The 24,330-nt window shown below is 37.0% G+C and overlaps 1 protein-coding gene and 1 long non-coding RNA gene across 10 annotated transcripts in view; one reads left to right on the top strand and one right to left on the bottom strand.

The window, feature by feature from the left end:
- On the top strand, positions 1–3,676 carry LOC108600997. Of its 2 annotated transcripts, none has more exons than XR_001915210.1 (3): positions 1–529; positions 2,943–2,984; positions 3,117–3,674. It is a non-coding gene; the product is annotated as an uncharacterized LOC108600997 (long non-coding RNA). The 2 variants fall into 2 exon arrangements; XR_001915211.2 differs by having other exon boundaries at positions 8–529; positions 2,943–3,461; positions 3,538–3,676.
- Positions 3,677–9,106: 5,430 nt separating this feature from the next.
- Positions 9,107–24,330, bottom strand: part of LOC108607828 (neural-cadherin) — a 90,206-nt gene continuing 74,982 nt past the window's right edge. For 4 of the 8 annotated variants that reach the window (XM_017998881.1, XM_017998883.1, XM_017998884.1 and 1 more), the window contains 8 exons: positions 22,553–23,876; positions 19,416–20,935; positions 17,814–18,595; positions 17,492–17,662; positions 16,688–16,929; positions 10,574–10,786; positions 10,011–10,181; positions 9,107–9,735 (listed from right to left, as the gene is read on the bottom strand). In XM_017998881.1, coding sequence (XP_017854370.1) covers positions 9,614–9,735; positions 10,011–10,181; positions 10,574–10,786; positions 16,688–16,929; positions 17,492–17,662; positions 17,814–18,595; positions 19,416–20,935; positions 22,553–23,876 — 4,545 coding nt within the window. In that variant the 3' untranslated portion in view covers positions 9,107–9,613. Of the gene's footprint in view, positions 9,736–10,010; positions 10,182–10,573; positions 10,787–12,818; positions 13,058–16,687; positions 16,930–17,491; positions 17,663–17,813; positions 18,596–19,415; positions 20,936–22,552; positions 23,877–24,330 lie in introns of all 8 variants that reach the window. The other 4 variants (XM_017998882.1, XM_017998885.1, XM_017998886.1 and 1 more) reach the window with 1 other exon arrangement.

Raw genomic sequence — 24,330 nt, 5'->3', positions numbered from 1 at the left:
AAGAGTAACTCTTATAAATATAAAATGAGTTGCTTTGCTTAAGGCTAAGCTCGGGCGATCTCAGTTGAGTTCGTCGCCGCAAGTGCAAAGTGTGTGTGGCTTGCGGGCAAATTAAATCGTTTACCTTTAATGTCAAGTGCAGTTAACGAATATTGTCACATGGAGTGCGGTGCAAGTGGAGCAAAGCAAAAGAGAAATGAAAATCAATGATCAATTTGGCTGTGCAAACTATGTAACATTTTTCTGATTGCATTTCCCCGCACCCAGCACCATACAAACGTATGAAAGCATTCCAGGCATGCGTTGCCGATGGCTTGTTGGTCAAGCAGAGCCTCATTTGTGTGCGTGTGTGTGTGTGTGAGGGGTAGGGGGCATATGCATTTAATAAAAGCCAACAGCGCAAAAATTTTAATGAAAGAGTGCAAGTGCGTAAGTCCTGCATATGTGCGCTCCTCTGCCTTCCAGTTACAACAACAGGAACAACAACAACAAGTTGAGCAGCAGTTGCAATCATTATAGGAAGAGCGATGTGAGTGGTATAAGTGACAGCGCTGGTCGTTGATAAACTCTTTGGGGTAAAGTTTTTGACGGGTACGAAGCTGCTGAAAGCACATAATAAATGCCAGCCCAAGGTGTAGGGGGAGGGGAAGTGGCAGGGGGGCTGGCAGCGGGCTTATCTGTTCAAATAAAAAAATGTGTAAAATTCATTTGCCGCGTGTTGAGTGCAAAGTGAAACAGAGAGAGAAAGAGAAAGAGCCAATTGCATTCAAGTGTGTATGCTGTCGGTCTGTGTGTGTGTGTGTGTGTGTGTGTGTGTAAATTGTCATTGTGTATTTATGTAAAATGCACGCAGTGCCGAGAAATCGAAGTTGGCAACAGCTTCAATTTAATTCCCAAATAAGCAAGTATAACTAAAGTACAATTAGCATGATTAAAATATTGTATAAAATACTTAAAATACATTTTTTAGCTGCTCTATTTATGTTTAATTTTTGTTGTGCTGATTATTAATTTGCTGCATTTTAATTTGCTAGTTTTATTTCAATAATTTCTGCTACTTTCTCAAGCCTTTTAACATTTAATTGCCTTGCTTTTAAAATTATTTTGGTGTCACTGTGCGTGCATTTTTCATTTTATAAATTACATTACGCTCGCGCATAATTGCGCTGATTAATTCACATAAAATACGTTTGGCCAACGCTTTCCCTCGCTCTCTCTCTCTCTCACACTGTCTGTTGCTATAGACCTTTTGCAGGCAGTCATAACACGTATGCATAATATACGTACGTATACGTAATATGCATTTTTCTTGAGTGCAAATGAATTTCCACAACAGCAACGGCGCTAGCAGTGGCCGCAGCGCAGCGGCAACAAAAGTTAATAACTGTGCGGCATACTTGTTTCATATTTGCTTTCTTTTCACTCATAATTTAAATTGTAATTGTTTTTAACAGCAAAGAGCAGCAACAACAATAACAACTCAAGGAATAATAATTATTATTTTAACTACTTGCATGAAGTCGCTTTTGCGTGTGAAGGCGCAAAAAGCAATTGCCCAACTTTATGCTTGTGCAGGCAGAAAAAAAAGTAAAGTTAAAACAATAAATTGCGTATTTTACGCAAACGTCGAAGCCACTTAAAGTTGACTTTTAAATGCGCTAACAAGTTCAAGTTAAATTAATCGGTAACTCAACGATGAGTAGAAAAAAATGCAGATAAAATTATATATATCTATGATTTTCTAATAGAGTAAATAATTTATCATTTTGTATTTGATTGCCAACAGTTTGAGCTTTCTTTTTAATTAATCACTAAATATTATTTATACACACAGTTCTGCATATTAAATGCTGAACTAAGCTTTATTTAATAGGCAAATTATTTTAGTTCAGTTTCGTGCATTTAATTTCAGCTCAACTTAAAGTTTGCTGCAACTTCTTGCTTTGCTGATTGTATATCCTGATGATTGCTTGTGGCTGCAATAGAAACCACACACACCAACGAACATACTCTTACGCATATAGAGAGAGCTGCGTGTTAACTCAAATTAATTGGGCTAATGTGCAGCTTATTGAGCAATCCAATGTTGCTGCTGCTGCTTCTGCTGTTGCTTGTTGCTGCATTGGCAGCTGATAAGCTTATAGATCCGTTTTAAGTTGCAGTGGCTCTCTGCACAACCTGCAGCTTAAATGGAAATTGTAACTAATAAAATATTACTAATGGACAAGCGCTTATACATGTAATAAATATGCTTAGTACGCAATCACATTTAATTTCAGCAAAGCCAACATTAATTTAACTTAGGCAGAGTCTTCGTGTGTTCGTGTGTGTGTGTGTGCTCAACTAGCTCAGCTATGAGCAATTAATATTACAAATAGCGGTTAACCATTTGATATCCCAACACACGCACGCACACACACACATACAACACATATATACAAACTGGGTTTTGGCAATTAAAAGCAGCTTAGTAAAGCAAATCACCCAAAAATGTCTTTGGGCACAATTAAGTTGTGTGTGCTGATATATTTTGTATGTGGTTAAGGCTAGTCACAAGTCTCTCTCTCACTCACTCTCTATCGCTCTCACTCTACGCATTGTGCAAAGAGGTAGAAGCTTATGCAAATTCGTATACACAGAAAGAAAATGTCCAGTCAACAAGCACATCAAACGAAATGCAAAGCTGTAGCTCAAATCAAATGGAACTTACCTGTATTTTTAAACATTTTATGTTGGTATTAAAAGCACAATTAAAATGAGTAGAAATATCGTATACTTCAGTAAATATTTAGCTGATTTATAGATAAAAAGGCTGTGCGGCTGTCTATTTTTTACTTTAGTTTCCATTTAGTTCAATAAAACACAGCATTTTATTATTTAATTATAACATTTTATTAAACAGTTTATATAATAATTTATTTATGCTTACATTTTATTTACAGTGTAGCTGAAATGTCTAAAGTAACGAACAGAGGCTTTTTCGGGTGCGTGCCTGTGGTTAAATGTGCATTCATTAAGTAATTTGTAGCCACAAAATTAAATATGTTACCATTTGTCTAATGCTTGTCAGTTGCTATGCTTTGGCTACTTCTTTTTATATTCTATTTTCATTTTAGGTCCCATTTTTGGTTTGGCCTGGAACCCTTTGTGACCTTTGATTGACTGACAAGTTGGCCACATACATAAAACTAAGCCCAAGTTTACAAGTTTGATTGCGATTTAAATTGTGCCGTTTCAACTCTCTCAAATCAAATGAAAATTCTGTTACGCTGCTCCCAAGCCTTGTTGCTTTTAAGTATTTCCGTAACCGTTCCTGTGTGCGTGTGTCTGTCTGCCTGTCTGTCTCTCTGTCTAGTTGGACCAGCAGTCGTGCTACTTGTTATGCTGCCTTGTCTTGCCCCTAAGGGCTCTACATAACAGACTGCCTACACAGCAACAACAACAAGAGCAGCAACAACATGGTGAGTGTGTTGATTTTCGCTTTCGGGAAACTCACAAACGTTACATGTTACGGTTTTTCATATGCTCTGTGTGCAGAGCACTAAAGGGGCTTGCTTGATTCTCAGATTTGCCAGACACACATTAAATAGTATGCAAAATTACTCAGAAAGCAAAAGTAATAAAGCTTTGGATGGAAATTGCTGTTGACTGTGCACTTTATATATAATCTAAATTTATATTTATTTACAGCTAATATAATTTTCTGCGTATTTATATATATATAATTTTATTTATAAATAAAGAGAAATTTTCTTAACTTAAATTTTGACTTTACAATAATAAAAATGCAAATAAAATGGATTTGATACAGCTCAATGTAAGTAAGTTAAGTATAAGCATTTTAGTTTAATCCGCAGTACGATGTCAACATCCTTTGTCCAGTTGGCCACTCAAGGGGCGAAAATACTTACAGGAGCCGAGATTTATACCGATAAATAAATATATACAAAAAAAGTTCGTTGCTTAAGTCTTTTTTGTTTTTGTTTACATATTGTTTGGCCAAATTGCAACGTATTTTAATTCCTGCTCCTTCGTTATCCTGCCGATTCAAAAATGGCATGCATTTTTAAACTCCTGAGCATCAAATCTATCAAATTGCATACCAGAATATCCGGGATTGGACAAAAAAATTTTTTGAAAAAATTTGCGGGGGTAGGTCGCAAAAAGTGGCCCAAAACACAAATTGCCTTTTTCCGAAACTGCAAGGATAAAGGTGTCCATTTGGTGTCCAGTAGTGCTTCCGCAAAGACTATCTGATGTTCCTTTGTCAGTCGATAGTCCTTTTTGAGCAGGCAACGTTTTGAGCACTCATTTCATCCAGATCCTGCAAGGATCGGGTATATAGCTTTTTTTCTGTATACGAAGAAAGCTTTTTTTCTCGGCTCCTGCAAGGATTTTCGTCCTTTGAGTGGTACATTCTGAAAGCTCTCAAGGAGCACTACTTGCATACCAAAGGACATCCGTGTAGTCCTTGTTGTTTCCGAGAAAAAGGACATTTTGTGTTTAAAGGCCAATTTTTGCGACCTACCCCCTGCAAATTTTTTCAAAAAATTTTTTTTTCCAATCCTGCATATTTTGGTATGCAATTCGATAGATTTGATGCTTAGCAGCTCAGAAATGCATGTCCTTTTTGAATCGACAGGATAACAAAGGAGCAGGAGTTAAAATATGATGGAATTTGGCCAAACAAAACGTAAACAAAAAAGACTTAAGCAGCGAACTTGGCACAATTTTTTTTGTACGATCCTGGATATTCTGGTATGCAATTCGATAGTATTGATGACCAGGAGCACGAAAATGCATGTCCTTTTTGAATTGAAAGGACAACTAAAGAGATGGAATGTACTTAATGTATAAATAGCCCCTGCCGCTAAAGCAATTATTAATATCCAAAGATGCAGCATTGATATTGGCAACTATTTCCGCCTGATGCTGCAAAGGAAATTTAAGATAAAATACGTACCATACTTACCTTTGCGTAACTTTCGCAGTATTAATTATAGTTCAGTTATGCGCGAATTTATTTATTTCTGAAATTACTTACATTCAATATAAAAGCTACCATCCATCCTACTAGCTTACAGGGTATTTTAAAGCCAAGTACTGCTTTTATACACATGTGTTTATTTTTTTGTGCTGCGCAAGTTTTTCCGTTGCACAACATTTGAATCTCACGCTTTCAGTCGCTTTTTTCTGTGCCATCCTTTTTCGCACATGCTCTTGTTGTCTTGGAGCATTTCATTTCATTTGAAAGCGACAAATTGTGCGTGTTGACTATAGGAAATGAATGTCGTCTGTGTGACATGTTGGCAAAATATTGAAATATTGTAGACGAACACAAAAAGGGGGAGACAGCAAAAAAAACAACAACAGCAACAAAATGAAAGAGCAGCTGACATGCGTTTATCCTGTAGGCGTATGCATGGTCACACATCTGTGTGTACATGTATATAAAAAAAAAAAGAAAATGTTGCACGCTTTTGTACGTGGGTGCGAGATTTGAAATTTTTGCCAGCGTTGTCAAGTGCTGACAACGCTAATGGAATTTTGGGAATATAATAAAGACAACAAAAAAGCTTTTGTTAGGAGTTTAAAGCAGGAAGTGTAAATTATATTTCATGTAAAGTCAATAGCTGGCCAAATAGTAAATATACTATAGAGCAACAGACTGTGACTTATTTGTTTTAGCTTGTGCTTGTTGCATAAGCAAACAAACAAGCTTGCCACAATATGTGTTGCAAGCACATTTGCTTATAATGCAGCCGCAAGCGCTCAAAAAAAAATAATAAAAGAAAGTAAGCAGCTCCTTATGCGTCTCTATTTCGACAAAGGCAAAACAAATATAATAAAAATTGCTTGTGTGTGTGTGTGCGGCGCCAATGAAGCATCAAATTTAGTATATTATTGCTCCCTGTTGAGCATTTGTCTCGGCTTGCGGCTTCTGTGGCACGTTCAGGCAATTGTTTAAGACCGCTTTATACAACAAATTGCGCATACGACAAGTGGCTTTACACAACTATTTTTAGCAAATGTTGATACAATGCTGCAAGCCCTGGAGCTATCAAAAAATAATATATTATCAAAGAGTAACGTGTATATTGTTTATGTAAGAAACGAACCTACAATAATATTGGCAAGCTTATATTTTTTCAGGATGCTGGACACACTTTGCTCTACACTTTGTTTGGAATTTTAAGTAAAAGCTATAAAGCAACAGCGGGTAGGGGCTGGGATGTGCGTCGTCCTTTTCATCTTTGAGATATATTTGCATTACGTTTCGCTTTGGGTTCTTGTCCGTTGCTTATTTATGAAGTATCGAAGAATCCCGTACTTTGGTTTTGTCGTTGTTCATTTGCAGTAAAAGTTCGTAGTTATTGCCTGACGGGCATTTAGCCCAAAATTGTATTGATTTTGGTTTGAGCCAACGTTTATGAGTTCGGCTATGAGTTTCAGCTGCTGCTGCTTGAGAATTTTATGGCAGGTAGTTAAATGTGTTGTGCTATCTTTTAAGCTTGAAATGTATGTTGAAAATATTTCAAGTTAAGTGCGTCAGCTAATGAAATTTTGCTAGAAAGCGAAAGTACATTTAAGTATTTAAGTTTCAAGTTAAAACTCAGTCTGGGTTTTGGTTTTCCATATAACGTTACAGATTCTTTATTTAGTTCATTTTCACTTTTCATTTTTTTTCATCATTTTTTCTGTTTTTTTTTTATTTTATAATAATTTCGTTTAATATAATTGCAGTTGTTGTTTGTATTTTTTTGTGTAAAAATGTCTATATGTATGTATGTATGCGTGTGTGTGTGTGTGTGTGTCTGTCTGTCTGTGTTTTAGTTGCCTTAACTTAACATTTTGCTCAATTGTTTTTTGCTGCATAAGTTTTTTTTTGTTTTATTCTTTAAAGTTGCCACACACTGTCAAGAGCTATTCATTATATTCGCTTCAATTTGCGTTGCAGTGTTTATTTCATATCCATTAATGAATTATGAAATTTTATGCGTAATTTATTTAATACTAATTCATTTTTGTTTTTTTTACTTTTACTGTGATTTTACATAATTAATATACTTATATGCAAATTTATCTAAAACTGCATTCAAATTGTTTTTTTTTTTTTCTGTCTGTGTCTGTATAATTTATATTTTTTTTAAAGAGGGTTTTAGTTTTCAGTTGTTGTTGTTTTGGTAAAAAATGCATACAATATAAATACATAGTTATCAAATAGTTATGTCAGTATTTTCGAAATGAGTGTGCATATGTATGTGTGTGTGTGCTTTATATATTTATGTGTATGTCTTGTGTATATGCAACTAACTTACGTTACAAAATATATAACAAATATCTGTGTATAAATGAGTATTTAACCTTATTTTTATTTTCATGTCGGCCTGCTCTTGTTTATAAATATAAAATATGGTTTTGTATATATTTCATATTGAGTGCAAATAATTCAGCAAGAATGTTTTGTAAACTGAATTGATATAAATTAAAATCATTAATATAAATTATAAAATATTTCGTTGAATTTAGTTGCTTGTTTTAGAAAACTAAAATATATATTTTGTATAAATTGGCAGTGTTCAACGTGTGTGTGTGTATTTAGTTTGCTGTACTTTGAAAATTAATTGAAATTGAAGTCTTTTAAAATGTGTGACTATAATTTTTTATATATTTTTTTTAACAGTTATGGTGCTTTTAAAAATGTTTTGAAACAAGTACAGCAATTATTGCGTGCTATATAAATATTTATAGTTTGCTTAAAGATTTCTTTGCTTGATTATTCAATATCGTCTCTTTTTTATTCTTTTCTTTCGCTGTATGGTTTAACAATTACGTTAAAAATCTTTGCACTCTTTTTCAATAGTCAACTCTTTGTTGTTACAGTTACATTTAGGTATTTATATGAATTTGTGAATAACTTTTCGAACCTAAAACTGAAACGAGCTTATTGGATCTGTTTAGGAATTGGGCAGCTGCCTGGAAAACTCTATGATTTTTATATGCATGTACTTACGGTCTTTACTATTATTTATATTATTATAATGCTAAACTTGGCTGACTTTCGAACATAAATGAGCTTCAAAATAAATGCAAAAGGCAAAAGTTTTTGTTCTTTTCAAATATGCAATAAAACAATAAATATTTATAGTATATGCTGCCTGCCAAAATGCTAAGCTAAACATTTGAATTTTATTACGCTTCAACTTTTGTTTGTCGTGTGGAAAAAGTTGTATTTAAATGCAGTTGTAGTTGTTTGTTTTTTGTTTAGTAAGTACCTATATATGAAATGTCTGTAGTGTATTTCAATTGTTGTTGTATGCATTTATTTCTAGTTTTTGTTTAATGACTTAATAAGACTTTAGGTTCTGCTACCAATTTATAATATGTGGTTTTTACTTTTTGCAAATTTACGTGCTAAAAACTAATAATATATACAATGTAAAATACTTTTTTTTTCTTTATCATATGCTTTGCTGTTAAGTATATTCCATTACTTTGTTTTTTATTATTATATCAATTGCGCTAAGTTCATCTAAAGGTAATTCTCTCATTTTGTTTTCATCTCGCATGGCAACGCTTTCAAGTTTTTATAGCTTAAGTTTTCGTATTAGAATTTGTTTTTTAGTAGTAGTATGCATTTTGTTTTGTTGTTTGTTGTTATTCAAAGAAACTGTTTTTGCAGCTTGGCTAGAACTTTGTGTTTTTGCATTAGTTCTATGCTCGTTTTAAATTTAAATTTAGTGATACACAATGTGGCGACGACACACAGAACGCCCCGTTTAAAAGTTTCGCATTTATATTTATAATTATTTATATTTATGTATAATAATTTCATTTTTTGTATTTGTTTATATGTATGTACTTGTTATGATGGAACGAAAACAGTCTTTGGGTATTCATTTATATAATTTTTTTGTTTTTGCTTTTTGTTTTTTTTTTTGTCAAGTTGCTTAGAAACTAAACAAATTGTTAATACTCATTCAAGCGAAGAATTTTCATTTTGTCCTATGAGCTAAAAGTATGACTCGTCAGCAATAAAATTAAATTGTTTAAATTGAGAAACTAAAATAATATGCACAACAAATATATATGTATGTATGTTTATAATTGTTTAATTTTAAAGCAATAGTTTGTAAAAATTAAAAGATTTAAATGTTAAATTAAGCTTTGGTATGATCTATGCTCATCGTCAACGCATTAACTCGTCTTCATTCTCATAAAAAGTGTTTCGAAAAATTCATTTTTGTTGTCTTGTCTATATGCTTAATAAATTAATTAATTTTAATCATTAAATATAAATTTCTCGTTTAAATTTAAATGCTCATGAAGTATTTTTTACAAATGTCATTTCGCGTGTGTCAAATGTGTTTGATTTACCTTTTGTTTTTATATATTAAACTTAAGAGTGTTTTTTTTTTATATTTTTGCCAACAGCTTCTTTGGTTGCGCTTCTTTGTGTGTAAGTCAGAAAGAGACAGCGACAAGCGACAGTTGTCTGTATGTAGTTTAATTTTAAATGCAACTTGTTTGTGGCTAACTAACTGCGCTTTAGTATTCAATGTAAGTTTTGCATTGCTACTTTTCTTTAATTTGAGTATTTTTGGCTGTGAACTTACAATTCGAGCTCGGTGCTATGTGGATTGGGCGCCTCCGGGCCATACATATTGGCCAGCTTATCGAAACGCGGCCCCCAGGCGCCAAGGTAATCGTACTCCTGCTGCTCATCATCGGTGCCTAGACAAGAGATTGTAAAACAAACACGAAATTGCTTAAGTTAATATGCTAATTAATTGTTTACTTGTTACACCCAATATTCTGATTCAGCTGCCTCTGAGCCGCGCTGCGCTGCAATTGTTTAAATAGTACACATTTATTATAAACAAATGATTTATAACAAAGTTGAGGCTACTTTTAATTAGCATACTCAAGCAGCTTAGCTCAGGCGCAGGCAGTCTAGACTAATTTAAATGCTTATCTTGTTTATCGTTTTAATTGCAAATTTTATTTACCTGAGGCCAACGAACTGAGTGAACCTGCTGTGCTGCCGCCGCCTTCATACGCATAATTGCGTAAATCATCGAATGGCGGCGCATTTGGATCGCCGTCGGCGCGCTTTTTATGCTCCTCAATGAACATGCCCACATTGGGTTCCTGCCCGGGCATTAATGTCATTACGGGATCTGTGGAAAAATCAGTGCAAAAAGCAAAAGTTTGTTTTAGTAATTGATATAATGTTAAAAAAGCCTGAAGCAGTACTCATTGGTGAATAAATTGGTGAAACATTGGTGAAAAATTATCATGGGGAGCTCATGTCACTTTGCTTTGTTGCTAATTTTAAAGCAATAGACTACAGTAACTAAGCATTGGTGACTCATTGGTGAACAAATTGGTTGAGTATTGGTGAAACATTTATCACGCTGAAGTATCATGTCACTTTGCTTTGTATGCTAATTACCCAGAAGCAATAAGCTGGAGTAACTAAGCGCTGGTGAATTTTCACCAACAAAATCACCAACAAACTGCAGGAAATCTGTAAGATTTAAGCAACTTTTTCTCTCTCTCTTCAACTTACACATTATAGGCATTTTCATAGGCGCCAGCTCTGGCGGCATTGGCCCACCAATTGGTATTTGCAATGGCGTAATATCAAAGGCTGTCATATCATCCTCGCCGCCGCCTTCATCATCATAGTTGATAATATTTTCGCGCACATCATCGTCGGGTCCGGGATATTTAATATGCGCCTCGCGTCGACGATTGTACACCACAAAGACCAGCACGAGTACTAAATATGGAAAATAAAGTTTTGTATAGTTAAAACTTGTTTTGGCAATGAACCGAAACTGCTATGCAACAACAATTTGGTTAAAGGTACTACAACTACTACGACTACTGGCTAGTATATAAAACTAAATGCCAATGCTAAAATAAAATGAAATTGGGTTAGAGCAAAGCAATTTGCGGGCACAGAAAAATATATATCTATATGGAAAAAAATCTGTGCTAGCTACAATTTCAAAATATAACAAACGAAAGCGAAAAAAAAATCTTAATTAAATTCTTGGAAAAAAAAAATGAGCAAAAGGCATGCATAAAATGTGCTATAAGCAATAAACGAAAAAAAAAAAATAGTAGAAAAGGGAAAAAATACCAACAAATATGGCGCACATTGTTGTGCCAGTTTCTAAGCTACGCTGTGTAAATGTAACTGGCATTTTTTTGTTTTCTCTCTTTCTGTTTTTGGTCAAAATCAGACAACGACAAACACTGACAACTCGCAACGTACGTTGCTCTGGCTTTATCTTTAAGCTCTGTGTGTGTGTGTGTGTATTTTCTAATTTTGTGTGGCGCGCGCGCATTTTCAGCATATTGCAGCATCTGTTGCATGAAACTTTCTGCCGCAAGTAATTTGGCAGCTAAACAAAGTAAAGCGCAAACTTCGGAGACGTACGGACTGTACGGAGCTGTAGCCAGAGCTGTAATTGTAATTGCAATTATTGCGTTACTTAAATTCACATTTTACGCTTTGCGCTCAATTTTACTTTTTCATTTACATGTCAAGGCACTTCGATGGCCACGCCCACAACGAAAAATTCAATCAATATGGGACGTAATTTATGGCCGCATGTAATTTGCGGAAATGACTTTTGATGTTTGCTGCTCAAGCGTTTCCGTTAGGCGTCGACTACACCGCTGATAAATTGTTGTATATATATACTATATGTATATATGTTTGCTTTATGTTTCTGCTTGTGCACTGACATGATAAAATTAATTTTCTGCCGCTGTCGCTTTCATTAATATTTAAACGACACATCGGCTTGCAATTTTGCAATAATTGCAGCAGCGCATATAAAAACATATTTTATCAAAAATAAAATGCATCAAAGAAATTCAATTTACGAGATAAAACGAGCGTATGCATTAAAGTTGGTCGCATTTAATTTCATTTATGCACTTTCACTAGCAGCAACTTTATTCAAAATATGTATCAAACTTTCAAAAGCTGTAACTTGGCCAAATGACAGACTTGTGAGTTGAACAGTAGAACAAACTACATTCGAAGCTTTAAAATTTTTATCTTTGCTTAAATTTCGAATTTTCGACAAAATGTCAAAATTGTATAAATAAAAATTTTAATGCTGCAAATTTGTTGTTTGCCTTAAACTAAACTTCTGTGCTGCTTACTAATTTTTTTTTTAGTTTTTCAACCTATGAAAAGATGTAACTAAGCAAGAAAAATTTGCACATTTAAACTCACAAGACTTTTAATAAATACTTTCTTTTTTTATGATCAATTAAAAATATTTTTGGACTGATAAAAAAAATGTTAGCTTAAGGCCCCGTAGCTATAGCTGAATTAATTTGGCTTACAATCTTATACTGTCTTCGCAGCAATTATAAATAAATAATAAAAAAAAATACTTTTGCACTAAGTTATGACAAAAATAAAAAACAATACAGCAAACTTGAAATAAGTAGCGGATAAAACAAATAATAAATTATTTTACAATTTATAAAATAGTTTTCTACTTTTTTCTAAGATGCGTGCAGTATTTTGCTTAAGTTAATGTTACTTAATATAATTTGATTAATATATTATCAGTTAGCAACACTTTTAAAGCCTTTTTAAAGCTTTTTCTTCAATATATTGTTAGCTGTTTTTAATTATGCAAAGGTAATTCATATGCATGCAAAGATTTGTTATGATTCCAAGTACTTACATGCCCAACACTCGGCTGTTCGACTTAATCTTATGTTAATTTTATAAGCTACTTAAGCTAACCCACACTCAGATCGGAAGAGTTCATACTTACATAGCAGCGTGCTCAGGCAGAGCACGAGGGCTATAATAAAATCACGCGATGGCGTTAGGACGCCCGAGGCCAATAACTCCAATTCGCAGTGCATGCCGGTGAAGCCCAAAGGACATTGGCATTCGTATTTCTTGGGCGGATGATGATCGCGACAGCGTCCGCCGTTGCGGCAAGGGAACAACAAGCATTCGTTGTCGTTGACGCAAGTGCTGCCAGCGACTTTATAGCCCGCAGGACAACTGAACGTGACAAGGATACACACACACACACACGCAAGCATAACAATTGTGTATGTGCATAAAAGTTAAGTGTGTGTGTGTGTGTGTTCATGTGTGTGGAAAAGGGAAAAACAAAAAAGAGATTATTTCAAATTTGTTGTTTAGCATGCAAGTCGAAGTTTCTTTCTTTCCATGTATGTGTGAGTGGGTGGGGCTGGGGTTTGTTTGTTAAAGTTTTTGTTTTTATATTTTTTGCATATTGTTACGCTTGCTTTGGTTTCGTTTCGTTACTTTCTTTTCGTACTGTTTACCGTTTTTGAAATGTTCCCTTGCATTTACCCCAAGCGCCACACAAAACAAAAAACTGTCAACGAAAAACAAAAGACTTGTAGTGAAATACAGGGTGTGCGCGCATACAGTGTGAGCCATAGGCAATTGCTTAGTGAGTTACAATTTGTATTTTAGCTTGAGCTTTAATTTAATTTTCAATTTCGCTGACTTATTTTATAACTTTATACTGACTCTCAACTATTTATTTAGTTAGCACCCTGTATATTACACTCACATATATGCTGTTGTTATTATTTTACGCTTTGTCGCGTTTTCAGTTTATGGATTTGCCTGTCTTTCACTTTTTTTCTTTTTTGTTTACAAATTTTATGCATTTGCTATTGTAACCCTAACGCCCTTGACAAACTGTCAGACAGTCACACACACACACACACGCATACATATAGCTTAAGTGCACTTTTGTTTTTATTTATTTAACACTTGCACTTTTTTTCTGCTTTTGCTTTATGATTATTGTGCTGTGGCAAGAATTGAATAAAGTTCTTCACAACTGCTGCTGCTTCAAATGTTTGTGGCATTTGTTTATAACTTTTCTTTTGATTAGTTTGCAAGCGAGAGAATTTCTCTGCACTGTGTCTTACACTATATAGTATAGTATCTGTATCTTTGGCAAATTGACATGTGGCTAAAATGGATTTACGTGCAAGTCTTGCAAGTCAAGGCTAATGCCGGGCAACAAAAGCCATAAACTTGCCTTGCCAGTCAAAGTTTTCATAAACTAAAGTTAACCTTGGCATTTGCAAAAATTTAAATAAACTCAACTTCAAGTTTTTTGCTATGCATAATACTTGTTGGTGAAAGTTTTTTGGTTAGCAAAAAGGGGAAGCGACGCTTTGGCTAAACAAAAAGTTTTAATTGATTTGCAGATAGTAAATAAATTAAATTTGAAGCTATAAGTGCGCTGTGTTCTTATAAATAAAATAAAGTTTTAAGAAATAATCCTCAATAATTTTATGAATTTTTACATTCTTTATCTTGAAGACAAATTCTTAGCTTGATTTCTTAGCTTTAATATATATTGTTGTCTTTCTTCTTATTATATTTAATTTAAAATATTTTTTAATATAAAAAAATATATTCTATTTATAATCAGCAACTTATTGTGCGCTTAGGCTTCAAAGTGTTTCTAATATTTAATCCATTCATTCATATAAATATTTTTTTTTTTCCTCCCATGCTTATTTTTTTTTACAAAAATTCCACCAACAGTTAAATTTATCAACTGGACGCATCTTTAAGCGACTTAAGCAAACCTTTTTCAAGCGCAGACAACGACACTTTTGATATATTGACGACTATTGGCAAATAGCAGCGGAAACTTGACCAACGAGTCAAACAAATCGCACAGCGGGCAGTGCAAAGCGCAAAACTTTGCCACTAAATCAGCGTCAAAAATGTGCGAAAAAAGTAGTTGCATAGTTTTTGGCGCTGCGCCTGCTTGATTGCTCCCAAGTGCATAGTTAAAGCTGCGTTTGCTATATATATAAATCTATTTTTATTTTATTTTTTTAAGCTTTGCCCGCCAGCCATATTTTACGTCATTAACTTTTAGTTAAAGTTGACTTGACGTGGCTGCTGCTGCTTTGCCCACTTAACTTTTGCACATTATTTACCTTGCTATACACCAAGGGCAAATATCAGTGGGAGTGGGAGTGGGAGCTGCTATAAAAATTTATCAATGCTCTAAACTTGAACTGACATTTTTCTAGCTATTTACACACACGCAAGCCCAAGAGCTGAGCTAAGCTGAGCTGTGCTGAGCTATGTCTGTGTGTGTGTGTGTGGCAAGTATTTTGTAATAGAAGCAGTAACAGACAGAAATGGGAGTAACGACGGTAAAAACAAAGAGTAAAGCAGCCGTAATGCTGCCAGGCGAATCCACTTTGAGCAGCCGTCTTAGGAACTCTGGAGTCCTTCGCTTACAATTTGGTGCCCGAGCTGTTTGCTCAAGTGGATTTCGGTACATTGTGATTGCCAAGAGCTAAAAATCTTGCACATTGCTCATGCAGCAAGTTGAGCTACGGCTTTTTATTTTGTCTATTCGAACTATTTTCGTTTTCGTTTGTGCTGCTGGGCAACTTGTTACTTTGACTGCACACATTTATTATCTTACCTGAAGGCGTTAGAGCTCTTCAGTTCTCAGCGTGTGTGCGTGTGTGTGTGTGTGTATTTGTTTTTTAAGTGCATGTGTGCAAAGTGGTTGTCTTTCTAAAGCTCTTAGGCTGTGGCTTTTAATTGCCTTACCTAGGTGCATGTTTTTGTTTAATGCACAAAACATTCTCAGAGAAAGAGAAAGACAGAAAAATGTTGTAAATTTAAATTTAAAAATATATTGTTACTTAATTACTAAAGTTCATTTAAGGTAGCAGCGTTTTGCATATAATAATTGCTTTAAATATTTTAGTTAAATATTTTAAATCGTTTAAAAACGCTTTTATACCCAAAGCGCTCTTTGTATTCATTTTTGTAGCTTTTTAATATTTTCTTAAATATTTAGAAATATTTGCTATTCAGAATTTATGTTTATGCTAAGGAATAAAAGAAATGAACATTTGGGCAGCAGCTACAATTTATGCCAAATGTTAGGTAAATAAATAACTGCTGGAAAATTGTATTGAAAACATATTTTTTTTTTCAAAATTCAACTATATAAAAATATGCAACTATTTGTGAGTAGTACATACCTTGCTGTTGCAGCTTTTGTTGGTTTATTATAAAATATTTACACACACATATAACAAATATATATAGACATTGAGTTGTGAATTAAACATGAATATATAGCATATAGAAAAAAGAGCAATATAATGTGCGACAAATAGCAAAGGCGAATGTGTGTATGTGTAAAATTCGCCCAGCAGTAAAATGAATAGCAGTTGAATATTTAAAATTAGTTTTTGGCAAAAATAAATACGAGATGTGATGAAATCAGAGTTGAAAAGCTGATATATGACGATGATATGCATATATATTTTCTTCTATGAATTGTCAAATGTGATTTTAAATGAATGTGTGATTGGATTTTGTGCATTTGACATACAATTTACATGTGGAGTTTGATGATTAAAGTAAATAAAAGTAAGTGGCATTGAAATTGAAAAATGATAAACTGATGCTGATGATGGGCGCATGTTGCAATGATAACAACAATAAATTAGCTAGTTATAAATATACAACAACTAAGTCTAGGGCAGGCGCTAAAAGCACTAATTGCTTGCTATATTATTAACTTTGGATTATTGTTGTTGTTGCATAGCATATATCTTATAATGGTTGGGTTGGGTGGGGGGCATTGCTCACTCAGTATGATCAGCAGGCAAACGAGTATGGCCGCCAAGGCGCCCATGCTCAGCTTAAGGGTCTGACCCTCTTGCACCAGCTCACAATTCTCGCCCCAGAAGCCATCGGGACAGATGCAGCGATAGCGCAGACGCGGCTCAAGGTTAATACAAGTGGCGCCATTGAGACAAGGCATATCGAGACACTCATTGCGATCCATGCAGCCCTTTGAATCGGGCGACATGATACGTCCCTCGCCGCAACTACACGTATGTATATTATATATATAAATTAGACTTGGCTAAAGCTGGACCAATATGTTCACTGTTAGTTGGGTACAGCGCAAATAATAAGTCAGCTGTTTATTGATTTGATAAAAATAAAAAGCAACGAAAGCCAACTAAGCATAAGAACGCCACGTGTGAGGTTTTCTTTTTGTGTTTCTTGTGCTCAAGTGCGTTATAGCTATGTGTGTGTGTGTGTGTGTACCTAATCCGATTGATTTGTTACGCAACGTTAACTGTCAACGAAGCGGCCAACAGCAGCCTAAATGAATTTTGCGCTAGGCTAAGCCGTTGCTAGTTAACGTACTTGCTTAGTTCATATATATATAATATATATATATATTTTTGTACAGCTTTAATTGTTTAAGCCTTAAGTGTTGAATTGTTTGCTGCTTGTTTGGGATTTGGCGCTGCACACGTGGCGTATGCTTAGCATTAGTTTAATACAAAACTTAAGTCAACAGTCCGCGTAGTCGTTTTGTTTTTTTTGTTTAAATGCAATGCGTTTTATATATTTTAGTTTAATAAAATTTAAACTTACGTGCACTCATACACATTCCATAGATCTACGCACTCGAAGGGATCGGGACATATAACATTGGAGCAAGGTTTGTTAGAGGGACAACCTTTCTCCAGATTGCGCGCCATAGTAGCTTGACCCCATTGTGTGCCATTCATGGCTGGAGGCAAAGGCAAATGTTTGCCCTCCAAGCTGCAATATAAATAAATAAAATATTAAAATTTATTTAAAAAAATTACACAAATTTAGTGACAATATTTATTGTATGAGTTTAATTTACTTTAATTTTGTATTTGTATGACTTTAATTTATTTGCTATTGTACTTTTATTAAGCATACGCACCGTATATCATCCAAACAGCTCTTCTGATAATCCGCATACACTTCGAACGTGCGCACACCCGTGTACTCAGCCTTGCCGCCAGCATAGACGCCCTCCTGCTTGTCCACCAGCAGCCACTGATGGCCCGAGAACTCAAACGTCTCATTATAGCGTCTGCCCTCGCCGCCGTCCAACTCCAGCGTTGCCGCCGAGCCATAGCGATTAATGCGCACCACATGCCATTGCCCATCGTTAACCGCCACCGAGTTTAGCCACAGATCTTTCTCCTCCGTGCGCAGCGAATTCAAATTGTAGCGGAAATGCAGACGCGCCTCTTTGATCTCCAATATGCCGTACTCGCGATTATGCTGATCGCTCACTCGGAACAGCTCGCCGTGCTCCTCGCGCGTGCGGAAACGCAGCTGCACCTGCGTGCTAAAGCGATCCGGCTCAAAGCTCAGCGCGTATTTGACATAGCTCTGCGCCTTGAACGTTGTCGGCACTGTGGGAATATTGCAGGCAGGTCCCGTCCAGCCGGGACGGCAATGGCAACGCGCCTCGGACAGCGAGCCAACGCAGTTGCCATGCTCCCAGCAACGGGCTGTGGTCTCGGTCTGTGCGCACACCTCCTCCGTTTGTGGGCAGCCGGCAACGCTGTTGCGCGACAGTCCCGGATGCGCCAGATCGTACAGCTTCGAGTTGTGCACCAGATTCCGTATGCAGCCATCGAAGCCCTTGGCCGTGGGCATATAGTGCCACATATAGAGCGACTGCTCGAATGTCTCGCGATACAGACCGCCCACCTGTTGTGGAAATAAAATAAATTAAATTTAAATTGAAATTTGAATTGTTAAGCATTTAATTTAATATTTATTTTAGGACTAACTAATTTCAAACTCTAAACTTGATACGTAAGCCTTACTTATTATATTAGTTTCAATTAATAATTAATCAGTAAATAAATAAATAAGCTCTAAATATTTTACCCAATTTTTTACTGATTTTATTTTATTATTTTTGATGTATTTAAAAAGACTTTAATGTTATTTTAATTTAAGCCTATAAAAAATTCTGCTATTATTAATTTTTCGTATTCAAGTCATTTTTAATAAATATTATTTTGTTAGTTCAGTTAATATTTATTTTATGACTAACTAATTTCAAACTCTAAACTAGATTCGGCAGCTAGCACTTCCTTGCTTTAGTTCTTATTTTATTTTTATATAATAATTAATCTACATATTTTTCATAAATTATTATGAGCAAATAAATGTTGTAAGTTACTTCGAACAAAGCAATATTTGTAAATATTTAAGAAGTTTATCAAATTTAAAAACAAAAACATAATTTGAAATACTTTTAAATTTAATTTTAAATAATTTATGTAAAATTTTTCTTATATCGTCGACTGTTCATAGTTGACATTAAACAAATAAATAAAAAAATTCTTTAAATAATATTTTTCACTGCATTTTGATGACTGCAAATTATTTATAAGAATTGCAGCTTCCATAAAAATTACTTAATATTTGTTGTAAAAAATTCTTTTATTTTGCAACCTAATTTATTATTCCTATTCCAATTTTAAGTAATTTAATTTGTTTGATTTTTTTCTCAGCTCACCTGCAATGGCGCATTGACATTCAAATACTCATTGAACGCTGGAATTTGTCCGCGTGCCTGGCAACTGGTGTCATCGAACTCCGGCGGAGTGCCGTCCTCCATTTCGCTAATCTCCGCGGACTTGCAGAAATCAACGACCATGCGAATATTTTCGGTGTCCCAGAACAAATCAATGCGATGCCATTCGCCGTCGTCCAAAGTCTTTTTGGTCTTGACGCGCAGCTCCAGAGTGCCGGAGCCAAAGTCGATGAGCAGCCTGGGATAGCCACGCTCCAGTTCGAGTGCAATAAAGTCCGAGATGATGAGCTCATCGCGCTCGGGCGGCACAATGGGCCCATTGTAGATAATCAGGCCGTCGGGTTTGCGTGTTATAAACTCCAGGCTCAAATGCGATTGATCGCACATCTCGAGCGGTGGATACCAGGCCCAGCCATTGCCGCGGAAGCTGCGCGTGGTCTGCTGACAACGCGGGCCAGCATAGCCCAAGGCGCAGCTGCAGTGCGGACCAAAGCGCGTGTCCACGCAGCGTCCGCCATTGTGGCAAGGAGTATTGCGGCAGGACTCGGGTTTGCTGAAGTTGCGCGCGCCGCACGTGCAGTCCGCCAAGGTGTCCACGCGCACGCCCACCAACGCCGTCTTGTTGGCATTCACCATGTAGGGCAGTGAACTGATCTCGAGCACATTGGTGCAGCTGCCCTCGCACATTTGATTCTCGTACAGACACTCGTCGATGCCAACCATGGTGATGTTAATGCCCACATCCTTTTCGATCTCCTCGCGATGCATGAGCACAATGCCATTGAGCCGGACGGGCTTGTAGTAGGGTGAGCCATGTGCCGAGAAGCGCACATCGGTCAGCGGCGGATTGCGCCGCTTCAGCTGCACACTGAAGATGTCCACGTTCTCTCGCTCGATGTTCAGCAGATCCGCCAGCTTATCGCGGAATCTGTCCAGCTTGGAGCGACTCAAGCTCTGCGTGCGATAGTTCCATACTCTAATGAAGTCCTCATCGGATATGCCGGATAGACGCACCGAGCCGGAGTTGATGACTGCATCGTGTGGAATTTCCCGCACCAATACAGTGACATTAGCTGGCACATCTGTCTGTGTGTGTTTTCTATCGTACACCTTGAAGCGCAAATGGTAACGTCCTTCGCGTGTGCCCGCTCTCATGGTCACCATGCCCGAGTCCTCGTCCAGCTTAAAGCGCGGATGCTCCTGCGCCTCCCAGTAGAACTTCTTATCAGGCAAATCCCAATCGTCCAAATCGTAGACGTAAACGCGTCCGATGGGCGTATCGGGCGACTGTCCTTGATAGTTGTATACGAATATGTCCTTGGAGCCAGGCTGCATCTTATTATCATTCACATCGCCTATGATGACAGTCAAGGTGCTGGTGCCCGTCATTGCCGGCGAGCCGTGATCCTTTATCACAATGGGTATCATGTATTCCTTTTGCTGCTCGCGATCGAACGAGCGCAGCGATGAGATGACAGCCATGCCATCGCCATTGGCGCCCTCTGTGGATGGAGAAGTGGCATTGAGTGTGGTTAGCAGCGTTAACAAAGTGCGCGAAACGTTAGCGAAAATTGCATTAAATAACATGCTGCATGAAAATTAGTGTTGCAAAATGTTAGCAGAGTTGCTTTGGAAAATGCATGAAAAGTTGGCAGCACTTTTGGAATCAATAAAGAATTTTTAGCCTTTTTTTTAGCTGCAAGCTGCTGCTTATTCAGCTTTCTTCTAAGTAAAGAGTGTTTAAATATATTTTAAAATAATTAACAGCACTGTTTTGAAACATTGTAAGTAAGCTTAAGTTTACTAGCAAAAAGTTGTGCAACACTTTTGTCGCCAATGGAATCTCAGGGATGCAATTTTGGCGTTAGACAAAGATTTTTAGCTGCAAACTGCTGCTTATTCAGTTTTCTTCTAAGCAAAAAGTGTTTAAATATATTTTAAAATAATTGTGCAACACTTTCATGTGCAAACTCTGGTCACACTTGCTATAAATCAAAGTATGACTTGTCAGCAATAAATTGCAAGCGAACTTGCAACAACTTCCAAGTGCAACGTTAAACAACTCGAACTAGAAAGCAAATTTAAATTACAGCTAAGTACTAAATACACTTTTATATATATTTGTGTACACACTGAAAAGATTTGTGCGCTTACGTTGTAAGTTAATTACAGAAACCACTTATGAACTTATGACAAATACAAATTTGAGAGCTGCTAAAAGCATTTGCTAGTTCCACAAAATCCCACACAATGCCCCCAAAAATAAAACACTAAAGCCGCAAAAACTAAAACTGGCAAACACACATTTGTTGTAATTACGCCTTTGAGCCCAACAAGTGTTAAGTCCAGGCACTGTGGGGTTAAAGCACACACACACATGCACATGTACATATATCGAATGTATTTTTAAAGATACACTATGGTGTGTTTTTAAGCAAATTGTATGCAAATACAGACAGAGAGAGACAGAGAGAGAGAGAGCGAGAGAGTGGCAGAGCGACCGAAGTCAAGCCACAGGCAGCAACTTTTTGGTTTTCCCAGTTGGCGCATCAAAATTGGATTGCCACCCTCAATACACACACACATACTAGTGCACACATGCATACTTATGTGTGTGTGTAGCAATTGCGACTTAAATTCGTTTCCGTTGAGCAACGCTTCAGTCTATGCGCTCTTACTCTTCATTTGGTTTGCCTTTTCGGCGTCTGCTGTAATTTAATTGAAAACTTGTGCATTTGCCCATTTTATTTTTCTCTCTCGCTCTCGCTCGCTCTGCACTTTGTAACAGGTGTAACTACATGTGTGTGTGTGTGCCTTGGACTTTGTTCATTTTTTATTTAAATTCTTCTGTGTTGCCCATTGGCTGCGGCTGTGGCTGCGGTTAAGCTGCCGTTTGCTTTCTCTTTCTAACTCTTTCTGTTGCTTTCTCTTTGTTTAGCCAACACAACAAAGGACACAAATAGAAATCACATGTTCCAACGTGACCCTTAACAAAAGTATTTGCGCAACTTTTCGCACCAACTTGCAACTGTTCACATACGTGCAGCAATTTGCAACTAATTGTTGCAAGCAAAACTTTCTGTGTGCTACATGCTTTTAAATTTTATATTGTTGCTTACTCTGATCTTGTTCCACTTTGAAGGAGGCGCGTATTATGTCATCAGCGCTGGGGTCCAAACGGAATTGGAAGGGTGGTCCATTGCTCTTGGAGCGATCATCGTCATCGTTCGCCAGAATTTCAACCACCTTGCGTGGCGGCACATGCTCGGGCAGCACAGGACGATAGTCCTTCAAGAACTTGGGTGCATTATCGTTTATATCCTGCACAATGACTGTCAACGTAGCTGTGGCTGTCTTGGGTGGCGAACCATCATCAATAGCCAGAATCTTCACTTGATGTCTGGGCACAACTTCGCGATCGAGCGAACGCTGAATGGTAACCGAACCATTTTGATTGATGGCAAACTGTCGCTGACGATCGGAGGAGCGATCAATGGAGTAGGACACTTTGCTCTTGCCGCCCTGATCCGGATCGGTGGCCTTGAACTTCTCCAGCTCGGTGCCCACTTTGGTGTCTTCGAACACAGACACCTCCACATTGGCGCGATCGAACAGCGGCTTGTTGTCGTTTATGTCGCGCAGCTTGACCACCACCCACGAATAGGCCACATGATATTTATCGTTGTCATTATCCTCGCCCTTGTCATTCACTTGTATGCGAAAGCGAAAGCCGTTGCTTTGCAGCTGATCCTCATAGTCCAGCGGCTGCACAATCTTAAGCGAACCGGTGCCGTCGTTGTTACGCACCATGGTAAACTTATCGGCACCATAGCCGCTGTTATCGATAACTTTGTACTGAAACTTGTTTGTCTCATCCTCATCGTGCACCGTTACCGTTAGTATGGGCATCTCGGGCAGCGCTGTGCCATCGGTTTCATCCACTTCGGTAAACCATTCGTCCTTCGTAAATTGCGGCGGCATATCGTTAATATCCTTGACACGTATAGACGCCGTGCCCGTCCCCTTTAACCCCCCGCCATCCATTGCCACCACTTGTATTGAATAGTCCGGTGTGCGCTCGCGATCCAAACAGCACACGGCGGTCTTAATCACTCCCGTATCGGGTTCGATTTCAAATATAGGCGAGCCCGTCTCCTCCTCTATAACATTTTTCTCTATCGAGTAGACCAAGCGCGCATTGGAACCCTCATTGGGATCATCGTAGTCCACAGCAGTCATTGTCATAACCACCATGCCGGCGGTGCCATTTTCAGTTACATTGCCAAAGTAAACGCCTTGCGGAAAGATGGGCGCATTGTCATTGATGTCCTTCAAATTCACTTGCACATCGGCATAGCCCACAAGTCCTTCGCCTCCCTCATCCTGCGCAAACACTGTAAAACGCCACTGCGGTCGTCCATTCGGTTGATCGCGATCCAAGGGCTAAGGGCGCAGAGAGCAAAGCAAAAAGAGAAGTTCGTATATTAAAAATGTGTTGGAAAGAATTTTTAAGCCTTTTGAAAAGAAAATATTGAGATATGAGTATTAAGTTTAAATTGAATAAATCTAAACGCATTTTGAGGCAGTCAGCATAAGATTTGCCCTTAAAATTTGCATCAAATAGTTTTGCTTTAATTAAGTCGCTGCTTTTCAATGTTTGAAATTAATGAACATTTCACACGAATTTTCCTAATAGTTATTCCATGAAAACCCCTTAATAATTCGAGTATTAATTAAGTATTCACTAATTACAGAACAAATGCAGCATGCAAACTTTTAATTTGCCGAGAGCCGAGCGTGTAATTTAATGCAACTAGCATGAAGAATTTTTGAATTTACATAAGCTGCGTTAACAACAGCCAGCCATGTGTGTGTGTGTATACGTGTCTGTGTGTGT

This window comes from Drosophila busckii, chromosome 2L (assembly GCF_011750605.1).
Source record: "Drosophila busckii strain San Diego stock center, stock number 13000-0081.31 chromosome 2L, ASM1175060v1, whole genome shotgun sequence".
In the NCBI taxonomy this organism is placed as follows: domain Eukaryota; kingdom Metazoa; phylum Arthropoda; class Insecta; order Diptera; family Drosophilidae; genus Drosophila; species Drosophila busckii.
The sequence above is the reverse complement of the archived record's forward strand: the minus strand, read 5'-3'. Positions and strand labels throughout refer to the sequence as shown.